Raw genomic sequence first — 15,006 nt, 5'->3', positions numbered from 1 at the left:
CACACACAACCAAAATTAAGACATGTTCCCGTTATATCCAACAAGCGCACTCCCTGTACTGTTCTCATAAAGAAACGCTCCACGTTATTTCTGGACATGCTATTAATTACAGCTATCTTTAAATGTTATACCTTCGGAAACTGTCTCATATTTTCAGATTTTAATCTTTTTTCACAGAGCTGCCCTCTTGTTTCTACTGCAAGTGTGCTTTCCATTCATTGTACAGTGTGGATGGATCATAATTATTGTCTGTGGAAACTGACAGCAAGTCATAGAAAAGAAAACGTGTTTGAATAGTCATAATTACTAGGGCTGCAACAACTAATCATTAAAATTGATAATAAAAGTACTAGGGGACGGATCGCAGTTGATCCGTACGGACCAGTTGCCCCGCGGTTCAGCATGCATGTGATTCGCGGATTAACTAAATTTAACCATCATAGAGTGAAAGTTACAATTTGGACGTGTTATGTCTTGCCAATTTAACCATAGAAGCAGTGGCGAAAATCGGGACTCGTGCACACACTTGCAGAGAGAGAATGAGAGTGACAGAGAGTGTGAGAGAGAGAGAGAGAGAGAGAGAGAGAGAGAGAGAGAGAGAGAGAGAGAGAGAGAGAGAGAGAGAGAGAGAGAGAGAGAGAGAGAGTGTGTGTATGTTTCAGACAGCGCTTGAACACTGAATTGATTCCTCTTTCACGTTTTCTTGCCCTTGAACGGACACAAACACAGCAAATTGTGTCTAAATGCCGTCTCTGCAAGTATTCTCTCAGTTCTGTCAGTTTATTCGGTCTTAAAGTGACATCAGCCTAATATTCCTCCTGTTGTCTGTCATTAATATTAATAAAACAAAAAAATACAGCTTTAACAAAGATGAAACTATATTTAATTTCTACAGTGAACAAAGTGTTATTGTTCATTTAAAATTAATTTATTTTAATTATTATTTCTGTACCTGAATACTAGAGTTAGACTTTGTTATTTAGTATTCATCTCTGATGTAATTTGTGTATTTGTTCTTATTTTATTACTCAATTGTTTTAAATAATGTGTGAACTTTATCAGTTTATCACTTTATATATTAGGCTATATATATTCAGCTTTTTCTTTTTTCTTTTGCTGATCCGAAAAATGATCCAATCCGTGGCTCAAAAGCTGTAAATGATCGTACCATGGTTTTTGTGATCCGTTCCACCACTAGAAAGTACCGGTAATCGACAACGAATTTGATTATGGGTTATTATCATCTGCACGTCAGTCACGTTGCTCTACAGTAGAGAACAACACATTTCTACAACTCAAGAACAAAATGCCTATGGAAAGCAGCGAGGGACACAGATTGAGCCGCTGCGGGAAAGATGAGCAAGTAAGAAAACGAGAGCTGCAAACAAAAGCATGAGCATTTCCCGCGGCTCACCCCATCGTGCTCTGTCCCGCATGCGGTTCAATTCAGCATATTCCGACATCAAGCGAGTCTCTGTTGAAAGGACATCATTTACTCACCCTCAAGATGTCCCAAACCTGTATGAGTTTCTTTCTTCTGCTGGACATAAAGATATTCTGAAGACTATGGGTAACCAAACAGTTGATGGACCCCATTATGAGGAGGAAAATACTATGGAGGTCAATGGGGTCCAGTGACAGTAAAGGAACTGATGAGTGAATGTGTTTCTCATACCTCCTACAAATGAACATTTTGTGCTTGTTTTTGTTTATTAACATTTTTAACACGGTCATTTTAACTTCTGCTTTAAAATGGCAAGCAAACAATTGTTTTTGGTTTAGAACGTAATCTTTTTTTTTTTTTTTTTTACATAATTTATAGCATAGCCTACATAAATACTTTCACTATGTTGGTTTTCATAGATTGTATATTGCACATTGTTTGGAGAACAACATTGGGGTTAGGATGTGGAATAAAAAATAAAAAAATGGATTGAAATTCATTTATTTGAATAATTAATTTGTTTTGGATTTTGCAACAAATTAATATAAAGAAATAATCAACAAATTAACAGATAATCGAAATAACTGTTAGTTGCAGCCCTAGTAATGATGAGATTATACTTCTATTTGAGCTTTTAGAAAAATAGTTTACAACTTCTGAGTTCAAAGACGAACAGACCATTAATTGAAAATAATCCATAATATTAATTTAAATTCAACATGAAACGCTGTCTGCAATTCATTTTGCTTCGGTAATGTGACGCATTTCCAAGTAAACCAGAGATAAGGAAAGTTGTTTCAAAGGCAGAGGAGTTTGTTTAATTTTGATACGAGATAAGAAAGACAACTTCTTTGGAATAATGTGCGCAAAAACCCCAAGAACAAGGGATGCTTCTCAATACTCAATCAGACGCTTCCTCGTTTCCTCGCTCCTCCGTCCTCCAGCGAGTGGAAACCCATAGAAATCAGCCAACCTGAAGGACATCTCAATACATCTCAATACTCGATGAGCGAGAATACACAGACGTATCGTATCCTATGCGGAAACCTTTCCTGTTGAGAAACCTGACGCTCATATAGACTCTCCTCTGCCATCACAACTGTCAAAATCATTTTTTAATGTAGGTTTTAAATTTGTAATTTAAATATACCATATATCTCACATATTTCAACATGGCATCTTGCTTTAACATTTATTTTGAATTTCTTCCCAGTAGTTCCCCTGTAGTAAATAACTGTATCCCTTAAAACTCATCTTTGATCACCCAAATGATATAATTAAACATTTTTCCTTGAAAAAAAAAATGTCTTCATGCCTTAAAATATCTTGAATGTAACTCGACACCCTTGCCTCATTTAGTATGCGTGGTTCTATGAATATGCAAATGAGCCCCGCCTCCACTCACTCACTCAGCTCAGAGATCCACTGGTTGACGATCACACGTTGATCTGATTGGTTACAAGGTAGTTTGTGACGTCAGAAACACCAGCGATTTCAAAGCGTGTTTTTGAGACTGTCTTTGGTTCACTGCAGTTTTAAGGAGGAAATACTCAGCAATGCTGTCGACTTATGAATTTACACATGGTTTGTCTTAAAGCATATTAAAAACACCACATAGACACATAAACAACATTAAAAGCTGGATTTTCAACGACATATGAGCAGATCCCTTGAGGCATCCTCGCGAGGCTGATGACGCTTTGAAGTGACAGTGAGTGATCAATTTGAATTCTCAACTCATGACCCCTTCAGGCATTAAGGCATTGATTAAAACCCAATCAATAGACCTCGAACACCACACCGCCACCGTGAAGCGTGACAGACGCCGTCTCACCTGTCAAGCCTGCGACACTGGAAGTGTATGGAGGAGAGCAGCAGCAGAACGCCGGTGTTATCGGGCTCCTGCCTCCACAGCTGCATGCAGTGGCGCTCGGCCGCCTCGAAGTCCCCCGACTGATACTCCCGGTGCGCCAGCTCTGCCAACCCTTGGAAGGAAAGCAAACGTTTGGTTGGTTCTGGAGCACCAACACAACCCAGAGGAGGGGGGAAACAACATGTTAGAAGAAATGAAAATGAGGTCAAATAATAAAAATAATAAAAAAAAGAACAGCGGTGCTGTTAAAAAAAACTTTAAAAAAACTAGTGAAACGATTAATCGCGTCCAAAATGAAAGTTTGTGTTAACATATTATGTGTGTGTACCCTGTATAATTATTTTGTATATATATATATATATATATATATATATATATATATATATATATATAGGCCTTTATAAATACACACATGCATGTATTTAAGAAAAATGTGTTATATTTTATATATTAATATATAATATAAATTGTGTATAAATATATATACAGTATACATGCATGTGTGTGTATTAATATATACACAATAATTATACACAGTACTCACACATATATTATGTAAACACAAACTTTTATTTTGGATGTGATTAATCACGATTAGGCTAATCCCAGCACTATAAATAACACTATAGTGTGGAACCATTTTTATGATGTGTTTTTAACAACAACAACCATCACCGCATAAAACCGCAAATTTTCTAAAACTAGCATTGATGGTTCCAGTAATGATGATAGCACTTCTGATGCACTGACATCAAAAAAATTTAATAATAATAAATAAAAAATATTACCAATGAAAGTCAGCAACTGATGATCTAAAATGATTTTAATAATGTTTCAAAATTGTTAATGAATTACAAATAATTTAACTAAAAGTTATAAATTTTAAACTCAGATGTAAAGGATTAAAAGTAATGAATGGGGATGGAAATGAAAAGCAGAGATGAGGACTGGTATGGAGGAGTATGATGTGATATTATGAACGTGCAAAGGACAGATTAACACATATATAGGTTGGGTAAAATTCAGAGTTTAAGAACTGGTTTCCTTTCATGTCGTTAGTGTAAAGAGGAACAGAAAGAGGAATTTCCTTGCAGTTTATAATAATTCAACAACACAATCACAAAATTCAGGAATTTCATTCATCCAAAAAAGCAAAACGAAACAACGACATGATCTTATTTTGATGCAGTTATTCTTTGGTATATGTTTGGCTCCACTTAAAATAAAGCATTCTGGGAAACGAGGTATCCATCATGGCTCATCAAATTAATAAAAAAATAATTATACACAAGAGGAACCGAAATTAGCCATTTAAACACATAATATTAACATTTAATGTTTCTAAATGTTGTATATAGTAACATATTTAAAGGTTTTCACACTGAAGAATGAAATGGGCCTGCTTATAACTGGACTACACTATAGTTTCTTCCCATTTCCATAACGTAAATTGGGCCCTCTTTTCTAACCTCGGTTTAAATTTAGGAATGGAAAAGTCATTTTCAATTCTTAATGGCACAATCCTGATTCACACACTGCGAATACTGTTATCGACTATTATCAGATGTTATGAGTGAACAAATGATCATATTACAAACAGCCGTCCATAAAGTAAACAGTAACGTTAGATGGAAGAGACTCACGCCATCCTAACCAGGTTAGTCATTACTACTCTACTTTCACTAGGGTTTCTGATATGGTTCATAACTAGCACTACCATTAATATCTGCACATAAATCTACCTGGACAAACTAATTGACAGTTTAATCATGACACGCATGCAAAGAGGTCAGTATCACAGAGTTATTAACCCTGCCGCAAATAAGATAGTTTTCAAATGAATAAAAGCGGGAGATTATAATCAACAAAAGCGAAAACTGCCGTTATTGTCATGGTTACCTGTGCTATCAGCCACGTTCCCCACCGAGCTCGCCATCTCTCCTTCGCTCTTCACCGAATCCTGCGGGGCGGCGGACAGTGTCGCGGTTTAATATAAGATGTAAAATATAAAGGTCTCGAATTTACTTAATGTGTTTAAAACCAGATTCAGTTATTATGGCGAAAGATCTTCGGTAAACAGCCTTCGGTCTTGCTGCTGCTAGGCTAACACACTACAGGAGAACGCGGACAAATTCACGGAATCTGACGCGCACGGCCAACGTCTTGAATCGTTTTTCTCGACGTCACTTGTTTAAATATTATATATCTACGAGTCTAAGAGCTCAAATATAGATGGCTAGTTAAACATGCGAATTTATGTTCGATACTTTCACCATGGCGGAATTTTTAGCTAACAATGGCTTTCCACTCTCCACCGAAATGGCGGATGTGACCGGAACTTCTTTTTCGAGGAGGAGGGGCGTGGATGTTGAAAAAGTAGAGCCATAGCGCGCGATTCCTACAGAACTAATATGAAAGCAAATATCGACAATTCTGCGTTAGTACATATATCAGATATAGAAAAAAAAAGTTTTATCATCTATATCAGTTTTTCTTTTCAAATCCTAATACTGTTTGTGTACTCTGCAAATGTACTGCTCTTGCGCTGTATCATTGCGCGAGCAGCACTACAGATCAAATTGCGGTAGATTAAACATGGCCGTGTTTAAGCAAGGGTGTGGGTGCAAACAACACAGTTTAGGCGGGAACTATTTGCTCTACATTCCCTCACACCATCTATGCTTGAATTAAAGCAAGATACTACATGTGAATGAAATAAACATTTAAATAATAGATATTATCTTACTTGCCCATTTGATTATAACAGCTGATGTGCCCTTATGACTGGTGGAATTAAAACAATGGAAGTCAATGCGGTCCATGAACTGTTTGGTTACCCATATTCTTCAAAATATCTTGTTTTGTGTTAAGCCTATTCACACAGGTTTGGAACAACTTGAAGATGAGTAGGCTAAATGATGACAAGATTTTCATTTTTGGGTGAACTATCCCTCTAATATTCAGCAATATTGTTGATTTGACCTAATTTCATAATTGATGATTTTTATACAGTTACTGAGCTGGAATTAATCAACAATTAACTGACTTCAACATAATGACTGTTTGTGTTTACTGTTGTCTTTTTAGAGCTGCTTTGCAATCATTTAATTGTTATTTTCCTGTTTATCTCTGTAAAGCTGCTTTGGAACAATCTTTAGGCCTATTGCATAAAGCGCTATCTAAAAAAACGTGACTTGACAGTTCACTACGACAATCGTTTTGTAATGCAAATTTTCTGAAATGTTATGTCTAAATAAGCAGCAAATGAGGCATTGCCTAATCAAATCTGCACTAATTTGCATGAATTTCCAGAACACAAACATTTGATAAAGCCAGATAAAATGATTGTTTCATTGACAAAGTTAAAGGTTTTTACAGAGGGGATTTTGGATTTCTCTTTCTATATCTCAACAAATCAGAAACTGGAGCAGATCTACGGTGTGAAAAAGCATTTGATTGAATAGATTGAAAAGTTTAAAAGACAAACTTTATGTCGGCTTGTGTTAAAGCTAACTTTAAATCTTGTCTTAAAATTTAAAATAGGTGAATTTAGGTTCAACCACATTTTTGTATATTTTATTTTATTTCAGTGTTTGTTTTATTTGCAAGTAAGGTAACGATAATGACCCAACAGACATTCACAAACTCAAACATTGTTTGCAAACTTATCCAGTCTCAGTGCTTCTTTGTCAGCAAATTCAGCAGTTTTGTTACTTTTACAAGGTCAGAGAGATTTAGAATTTGTTGATATGTTTAATATACAATGTCTTGACTTGGTGAACTGGATTTTGACATTTGATTTATTTTTAATCATATAAGTCAAGTCACCTTTATTTATATAGCGCTTATTTCTACAAAACAGATTGTTTCAAGCAGCTTTACAGAGATAACAGGAAAATAATGCAACAAAGTTTGTTTCGGCTGTACAGCAGATCTAGAAGAAAATAGTGTCAGTCCAGCTTAAGTTCAGTGGTGGACAGTGATATAAACCAATACATTAAGAACAATGCGCGCTTGTTTTGGTGCCACAGTAAAGTACTATTAAGTCATTTTTAAACAAACACAAATAATCAGTAGAAGTCACAAAAAATGGTCATTCACCAATTTAAACTTGTTTGAATCCATTCTCAAAGTTAAATCCTGAGGCCAGTACACATTTAAAAAAATGATTTTTTGCGTCTTGTTCAATTTAATTAATTAAAATAAGCTAAAGTAGCACGATTTTTAAAATTTTGTTGCAATGTGGTACATTATGCAGAAGAATGGTGACTGTGTTTAGGCACTCAGTACAAACTATGCCTGAAACCTCACACTTGGACCTACATAAGCCAATATTTATTGTTACAAAGTGGTTTTAATTTAATTGAACAAAAGTATTTCACTTTCACTGGAAGTAACTGTAAAGTCAAGTTAGAAAAAATTATAATGTTGGCAATTTTATCTAGACAGGACAAAATTTAAACGTAGTTAACATGAGAAAATTTGGTAACACTTTAAGGTTCATTAGTTAACTACCCTAGTTAACATGAACTAAGAATGAACAATACTTCTTCAGCATTTATTAATCTTAGTCAATATTAATCTCAACATTTACTAATACGTTATTAAAATCAAAGGTTGCATTTGTAAACATTAGTTAATGCACTGTGAACATGAACAAACAATGAACAGCTTATTAACTAACATTAACAAAGATTAATAAATACTGTAACAAATGTTTTGCTCATTGTTAGTTCATGTTAATTAATAAACTAATGTTAACTTATGAACCTTATTGTAAAGTGTTACCCAAAATGTTCTCTTGTAGGAATGGCAAAACTTTAGGAAATTACACAATAAATGATTTTAAGTTCATACAAGATTACAACAAATCATTTCAAACTAATTTGAGTTTGCTGGAAAATTGTAATTTAATTTTGTGGAAAAGTTTTCCTTAAAACAAGTTTGTTCAACAGTGTAATAACGGCAACAGTCAGCAGAGGGCATGGCGTACACACACGTCCGTCTGCACACACTCCGAGCAGAAAGCGTTGTGCACAGGGTCAATGCAATCAGAGCTTACACTCAAAAAAATGCTGGGTTGTTTCTGTAAACAAATTGTTGGGTTGATTGTGCTGGGTCAAAAAGTTGGGCTGTTTGGGGTACTGTAAACACATTATTGGGTTGATCATGCTGGGTCAAATGAGTTGTAAGGGGGTCATTCACAAATAAACCGCTGGTTGGGTTATTTTGACCCAGCAACTGGTTACTTTTTTCATTCTTTGCGGAACTTTCTGGATTCTTCACTTCTGACTCGAGGAGCACGCCACTCGGAGCAGGCAGTGTTTTATGGTAAGTTAATATGAATGTTTACCTATATTTTTAATAAGTTGTGGTGGTAGCAGCAAGCTAATTTCACTGTTCAACATACAGTCTTTGATATGGAAGTGTGAGGGGTAACTATTTATTTCTGTGAAACATTAAATAGCCACAGCTAGCCGGTTAGAATTTTTTGACAAAATGGCACGTTAAATCCTTAGTTGAAATTAAACCAGCTATATCAGCAGCCTTTTTGAAATATGCAGTTTAAATTCTAAATTCATCATGTAATTATCGTCGGCCTATTCATTGTGGACGTTGCGTATTTAAAAGTGAGATAAGCGTTTTGTATGAAATCCATACGCGCACTTTCCTCACAGGGCTCGCACGTAAAATCAGCGGGAAATGAGTCTCTAATGTAGGCTAGCTAGTGAGTTGTGAGTGAAAAGTCTGCTGGCGTAGTTTTAGAAATACTCGTCAGAAGAAGTGACTGAGGTAAGTTCCAGCACAGTCTGCCTGTGTTTTCTGTAATGTCTCGAACCATCGTTTCTGCCAAAAAAAGGCTTTCAAGAGCTTGATATAGCCTAGTTTTTATTATGTAGGATATGACTTGCAATCTTTATATAGCCTACAGCGACTGAGGAAAGGAGAAATAAATGGACAGGCGTCAGTTTTGAGAAGAAAATTATACCCGTTTAGTTGAACGAATGGTCGTCAATATTTAAAACTTAAAAAATGCAAACTTGCATAGCCTACCCGAAGTAATTTATTGTGTGTAACATCTAAACGAGGCGATCATCAGCGCCAGTCAGGAGATTACCGAGCAGCTTTGTGGGTTTGTGAGTTTTAACGTTAAAGACACTATCAACATTACAGTAATATTTTACTTTTAATAAAGTAATGTTTTATTTGAATGCCTTAATGTTGATAATATTTGTCCAAATTACTCTTTTATTACTATTACTATAATTCAGTTTGCAAATACTGAATACACATTTTGTTTCTTTTTCACATTTGGTCATTTAATGTTTGCAATATTTTAATTGCATATTCAATAATAAATTGATACTTCCACAAAAAAAACTTAACTTGCATGTCAGTTTTATTGCAACACTCTAAGTGATTGTCTGGGAAGCAGACACACTCTGTCAGTTTAAATCTAAACTAAAACACATATCTTTTACCTGGCATTCATATAGAACATTATACATTTCTATTATTCAAATCAGTTAAATGATTATTAGGCTGCATAGGTCAGCCGGAACCGAGGACACTTTCCTATAACACCTGATGTACTCATTATTTAATAAGAAGAATGGCATCTATGCTAATTTTTGTCTTTCTGTTCATTCTAAAGTTTACTGAAGTCAGCCGGATCCAGGCCATATCCAGATCAGAAGGTGGACCTGCGCCTGGACCCATCCATGACGCATCCCTGAAGGGCCAGCCTCATCAGCCCTGTGAAGGCCTCATCGACACGACTGATCCTCAACAAACTCGTCTCCATACCGGTGTGATGACTCCGACTTCCAACCAGATGGAACTGGATAAATATTCTGAATTTTCTTATTCAATCTGACCTCTGACCTGTAATGCTGCCTGAATCATAATCATATACTGTTCGCTCGATGGCCAGAGGAGAACTGAACGACTGAGCCTGGTTTCTCCCAAGGTTTTTTTCTCCATTCTGTCTCCTGATGGAGTTTTGGTTCCTTGCCACTGTTGCCTTAGCTTTTGGCTTGCTAGTTGGGGACATTTAATATTCAACAATATTATTGATTATTGATTTGCCTTAAGGTGGACAATGACGCAATTTTTCATCTAGAAACAAACTTTGTTGTATTATTTTCATGTTACAGTATTACTGTGAAGCTGCTTTGATACAATCTGTATTGTAAAAAGTGCTATATAATTAAAGATGACTCTACTTGACTTGTGTAATCAACAGGTGAGGACCAACATGGTTGAATATTTACAAAATGAGATGACTGGTGAATTGCTGCACATTCTGTGCCTCAGGGATGAAATGAGGGGGACATGTCAGACCTTTGACATTGATTAACATTTGTATTCAATAACGAAAAGTATTAAAGAAATGTATACAATTTAAAAAAAATTAAATGAGATTGAAATCACATATACTGTGGCCTCTCTGGTTTATTGTATTACAGAGATAATAATTATTTTACATTCGTAATATAATAAATATTTGTTACTAATTTTATTAAGGCACTGAGACAAGAAATAACCCAGCACATGAGTAAGACTTAACCCAGCAAGAGGGTTAATTTCACCCACTGGTTGAGTCAAATGAATGACCCAGAAATATGGGTTAAATGGTAAAACCCAGCACTTGGGTCAAACCAACCCAGCGCGTGTTCTGTCCAATAGTGACCCAGCGGTGTGTTTAAGGTTGGGTTATTTTTTAACCCAGCAGTTTTTAGAGTGTACTTTAAACGTTCTTCAGTCAATCTACCATGTTGCTTTGCCCCCATAAATCTTGTGTGGGTAAGTTGACCCAGTGCCCAAGTCATCCCGTGTTGCCGTTCTCAAGGCTTCATGTCTTCCAAAAGCTAAGGGAAGTAAACATAGCCAAATCAATTCAGCTTTCTCTGACAGATTGACGTGTCTAAAGGCCGAGCTTGTGATGCGAGGCTCATTAACTTTTCTCTCTCAAGAGCCGATCTGTATGGGAAAGGGTTGACATCACTGCTCGAAAGGCTGCCTCAGAGTGTGTTGGTTCAGTGTGCGAGTTTGCCCCACTTTACCCGGCCATCGCGCTTGGCTGTTGCCTTGGGAAAAGCTCTTGTGCACGAGTGATGTCATGGCCGTGTTTCGGGCGATTGTATCTGACATCTTTTATCTTTGTGCAAGCCGGGCTCCGATGGCCGAGGCAGGTTAGATCTCCCGTTAAAGGGTCCGGTGTCATTTATCCACAGGCTTTCACACAACCTCTTGCTATTTTAGGCAACACATGAATGGAAAGAGGGTCACTGGTGTAAGTCGTCTATCAGACCAGCTCACTGAAAGCAGAGTTTAGGGAAAGCGGGATTTGTTTTGGTCTTCTCTCAGATCAGGCGACCCACATATTTCAGGTCGTATCAGCTCAATGTTCCCATAAAACAATGACCATGTCTATTTCAGTTCTGGACTTTTTAATAAGCCCCCACTTTTGATTGTGCTTTAGTGTGAGGTAAACTGTTGGTTTAGAGTTTGATATTTGCATTGTCATGGTTACTACTGTGTGAGGAGAGCAAATGTGTGCTATACCAAAACAGTCCATTGCTACGCGCCCTTATATCTCCAGACCTCTGCTAAATACTGTGTTAGCTCTTCTCATGCATATTCCCATCGCTGCACATGTTTGCATAGCCTACGCTGTAAAACATCTTTCTGTGAAATAACGGTAATACACTCTAAAAAAGATGGTTCTTTAAAGGTTCTTTACACGTAGTAACAGTTCCATTTAGAAGCATATCGTCCTGAAGAAAGATGTGTCTTCAGCCGCTTCTTTAAAATGGCTACGGACTCAATAGCTCGGGTGCATATCCAGCATAAATGAACTCATAAATTAAACTAAGTTGAGTTAGCTCTTCTCATTTTAAGGTCTGGTATTCTGTAATGTTTTGGTTCCAATGAAGATGAAGATGAAAATGATCCAGAATCAAAATCTAATTTATTAAACTAAATCCGCACAGATACAAACAAAAGCGAGAGTCTACGAAACAGAGTGTGTTGCACAAACAAATTAGGGAATTATCTGAACAGAATGCAAACTCTTATTAAAGAGCCTTCCTTTCCTTGCATGCATTTCTGGTTTTGGCAGCAACTGGACTACTGAACACACCCATTATAATAATCCTTTTTTCTCCAATAGAATCTACAGTATCAATGAAATCTATTATAGTCCACCACAATAATTCTACTGTGGGCATTTTACAAAATGGCCCTGTTAACAAACTCTTTTTTCAAATGATGCGTCATTCTGTAAAGTATATACAGTAAGTACGAGTTGTTTAACTCCTAAAACTTATTTATGCATTTAAGTGCTTGCCTACTTACCTCAGATCAAGGTAACAGTGGTCTCTACTCACTTAATAATGTTGGGTTAAAAATAACCCAACGAGTAACCCAACTATGGGGTGGTGTAGCACCTTCCCAACTGTGGCTTATTTTAACCCAATGCATTGAAAAGTAACCCAACAGTTAAAGGGGTCATGAACTGGATTGTTTTATTATTTTATAATGTTGCCTGGGGTGCCTTTATAATGTTAGTATGATTTTTATATCAAAAATTGTCATAATTTATAAATAAAAGCCATTTTTCCAAGCCTGATTTCAGCCTCAGATTTGAACGCTCCGTTTTAAGGGGCGTGTCTGCTGTGAGACTGCAGTGCAAACGCCCACTGCTGTGATTGGCTGACATGCTTGCATATGAAATAGCTAGTATTACAGGAACTCTCTGGAAAACTTTTACTACGTTTTTACTAATACAGCTATCGAGATTAACAAATCGTGAAAAGTATCGTTTAAAGCATTATATTTAAATCTATTCCATCACATGAAAGGTTGCAGCATGATGAGCACTGAGCAGATGACAGACAGTCTGTTGATCGCGTGAATAAAGATCTTATCATTGCAACGCAATTTTTGCACTCTCACAAATGCTTACACCAAATCACAATGCAAACACGATGTGAATACACAGTAAGAGCTTCGTTGTGTAGTCTAAGTGTCATTATTTCATCACGAGTTTGATAAGTGTCCAGATAAGCTCTCGCGGCTCGCGCTGTGCTGTTTGATTGACAGCTTGGGCGAATGGAAAGGGATCGTTCTTTGATCGCTTTCTGTATATAATTTAATAACAGTTTAAAAAAGATTATTTTCATAATAGGCTACTACGAGAAATTATGTGAAGTTGATCGTTTAGTCACTGATGCATAAACAGTATTGAGCGATTTTAAGAGAAAGATATCTGAACTTGAATAATTACACCGAAATCACTGATCGCAGATCAGGCATTAGAATACACATGGTTACTTACATGTTGCTGGCAGATCCGTCGGGAAATTGTGATTGACTGATTTAATAAAGTTTAACCATGCTGGAATCCGAAGGAAGCTTATGACTGTCTTCTTCCACAAACAGGCACGCACAATATTTAGTAAACAGCATGTTTATTGCTTGGAAGTAGCTCGATCCGTAAGCAATCATCATGTCGTCCTATGTTATTTAGCATGTTTGTGCGAATCGGTGGGCGGGGCTAAACAGGCCGTGTTGAAGTAGGCGTTTATCTTCTTTTGTGGAGGCGGTGTTTTATCCTCTTTGACGTCATAGTTCCCCACTTTGAAAAACGAGTCGTTTGCTGAGCCTGATGTCTATAAAAGCTTTTATTGGACTAACAAGGTAGTTTTCAGTTCTGAAACTTACAGGATATTATTATAGTACTATGATCTCTTATATGTCAAAAGCTCAAGGAAAATTTGATTTCTCAGTTCATCACCCCTTTAAGTTAACTATTTATTTTTATGTATAACATTGTTTTAATCAACAAGATACACTTTGTTTTCAAATACAGATTGTTTATTTGTAATAAATATGTCTCAACAAATATATTTTAAAATTACAAACTAAAGTCTAGAATTGTATGTAAATATAGTCTACATAATTGTGTATATAAATTCAAAATATACAAGTGTACATACAACGTATATAACCCATCAGCCGGGTTATTACTAGAAATTAACCAATGAGTTAAAAAAATGACCCAACATTTTTGGAAAATAACCCAGCATAGTGACCTAATTTGTTAAAAATATAATAACCCAACGTTTTTACTGTGTAGTGACTCTAAGTAATTTTTGCAAACGATAGCATGAATGGGACATAGTTTGGAGTCTGCTCAAACCCCATAATAAAACCTCTCCTCATGACTTCATGCTGGAAGGATGTTCCTCTCGGAGTCTTGGGAATGTGTCCTCCTCCCAGTTTCTGCTGTTCTGTCCTTATAATGGATAACCCGCAGGAACACAGATGGAGGGATTATACCACTCGCCCATCATCACAACCACTGCATTGCTGTGTGAAAATCTCAGCTTCAGTATGAAAGGCACAGTGGCCTGTTCTCTGTGTTAAAGGGTTAGTTCACCCAAAAATGAAAATTCTGTCAGTAATTACTCACCCTCATGTTGTTCCAACCGCGTAAGACCTTCGTTCATCTTCGGAACACAAATTAAGATATTTTTGATTAAATCAGAGCTATGTCTCACTCCTCCATAGGCTGCTATGTGACCGAAACTTGCTGGCCCAGAAAAGTTATTAAAGAGATAGTTAATATAGTCCAAGTGACTCCAGTGGCTCGATCTTAAGTTTATAAAGCGACGAGAATACT

At 36.5% G+C, this 15,006-nt stretch overlaps 1 protein-coding gene across 2 annotated transcripts in view; it reads right to left on the bottom strand.

Moving 5' to 3' along the window:
* Window positions 1–5,641, bottom strand: part of ogt.1 (O-linked N-acetylglucosamine (GlcNAc) transferase, tandem duplicate 1) — a 31,166-nt gene extending 25,525 nt beyond the window's left edge. The window contains exons 1-2 of one of the 2 annotated variants that reach the window (XM_079891880.1): window positions 5,217–5,641; window positions 3,279–3,459 (exon numbers count right to left, since the gene is read on the bottom strand). In XM_079891880.1, coding sequence (XP_079748006.1) covers window positions 3,279–3,459; window positions 5,217–5,253 — 218 coding nt within the window. In that variant the 5' untranslated portion in view covers window positions 5,254–5,641. The remainder of the gene's footprint in view (window positions 1–3,278; window positions 3,460–5,216) is intronic. The other variant, XM_079891881.1, reaches the window with a different exon arrangement.
* Between the last annotated feature and the right edge of the window lie 9,365 nt (window positions 5,642–15,006).

Source organism: Squalius cephalus (assembly GCF_949319135.1).
Source record: "Squalius cephalus genome assembly, chromosome: 14".
NCBI lineage: Eukaryota > Metazoa > Chordata > Actinopteri > Cypriniformes > Leuciscidae > Squalius > Squalius cephalus.
This window is presented reverse-complemented; position numbering and strand designations above follow the sequence as displayed.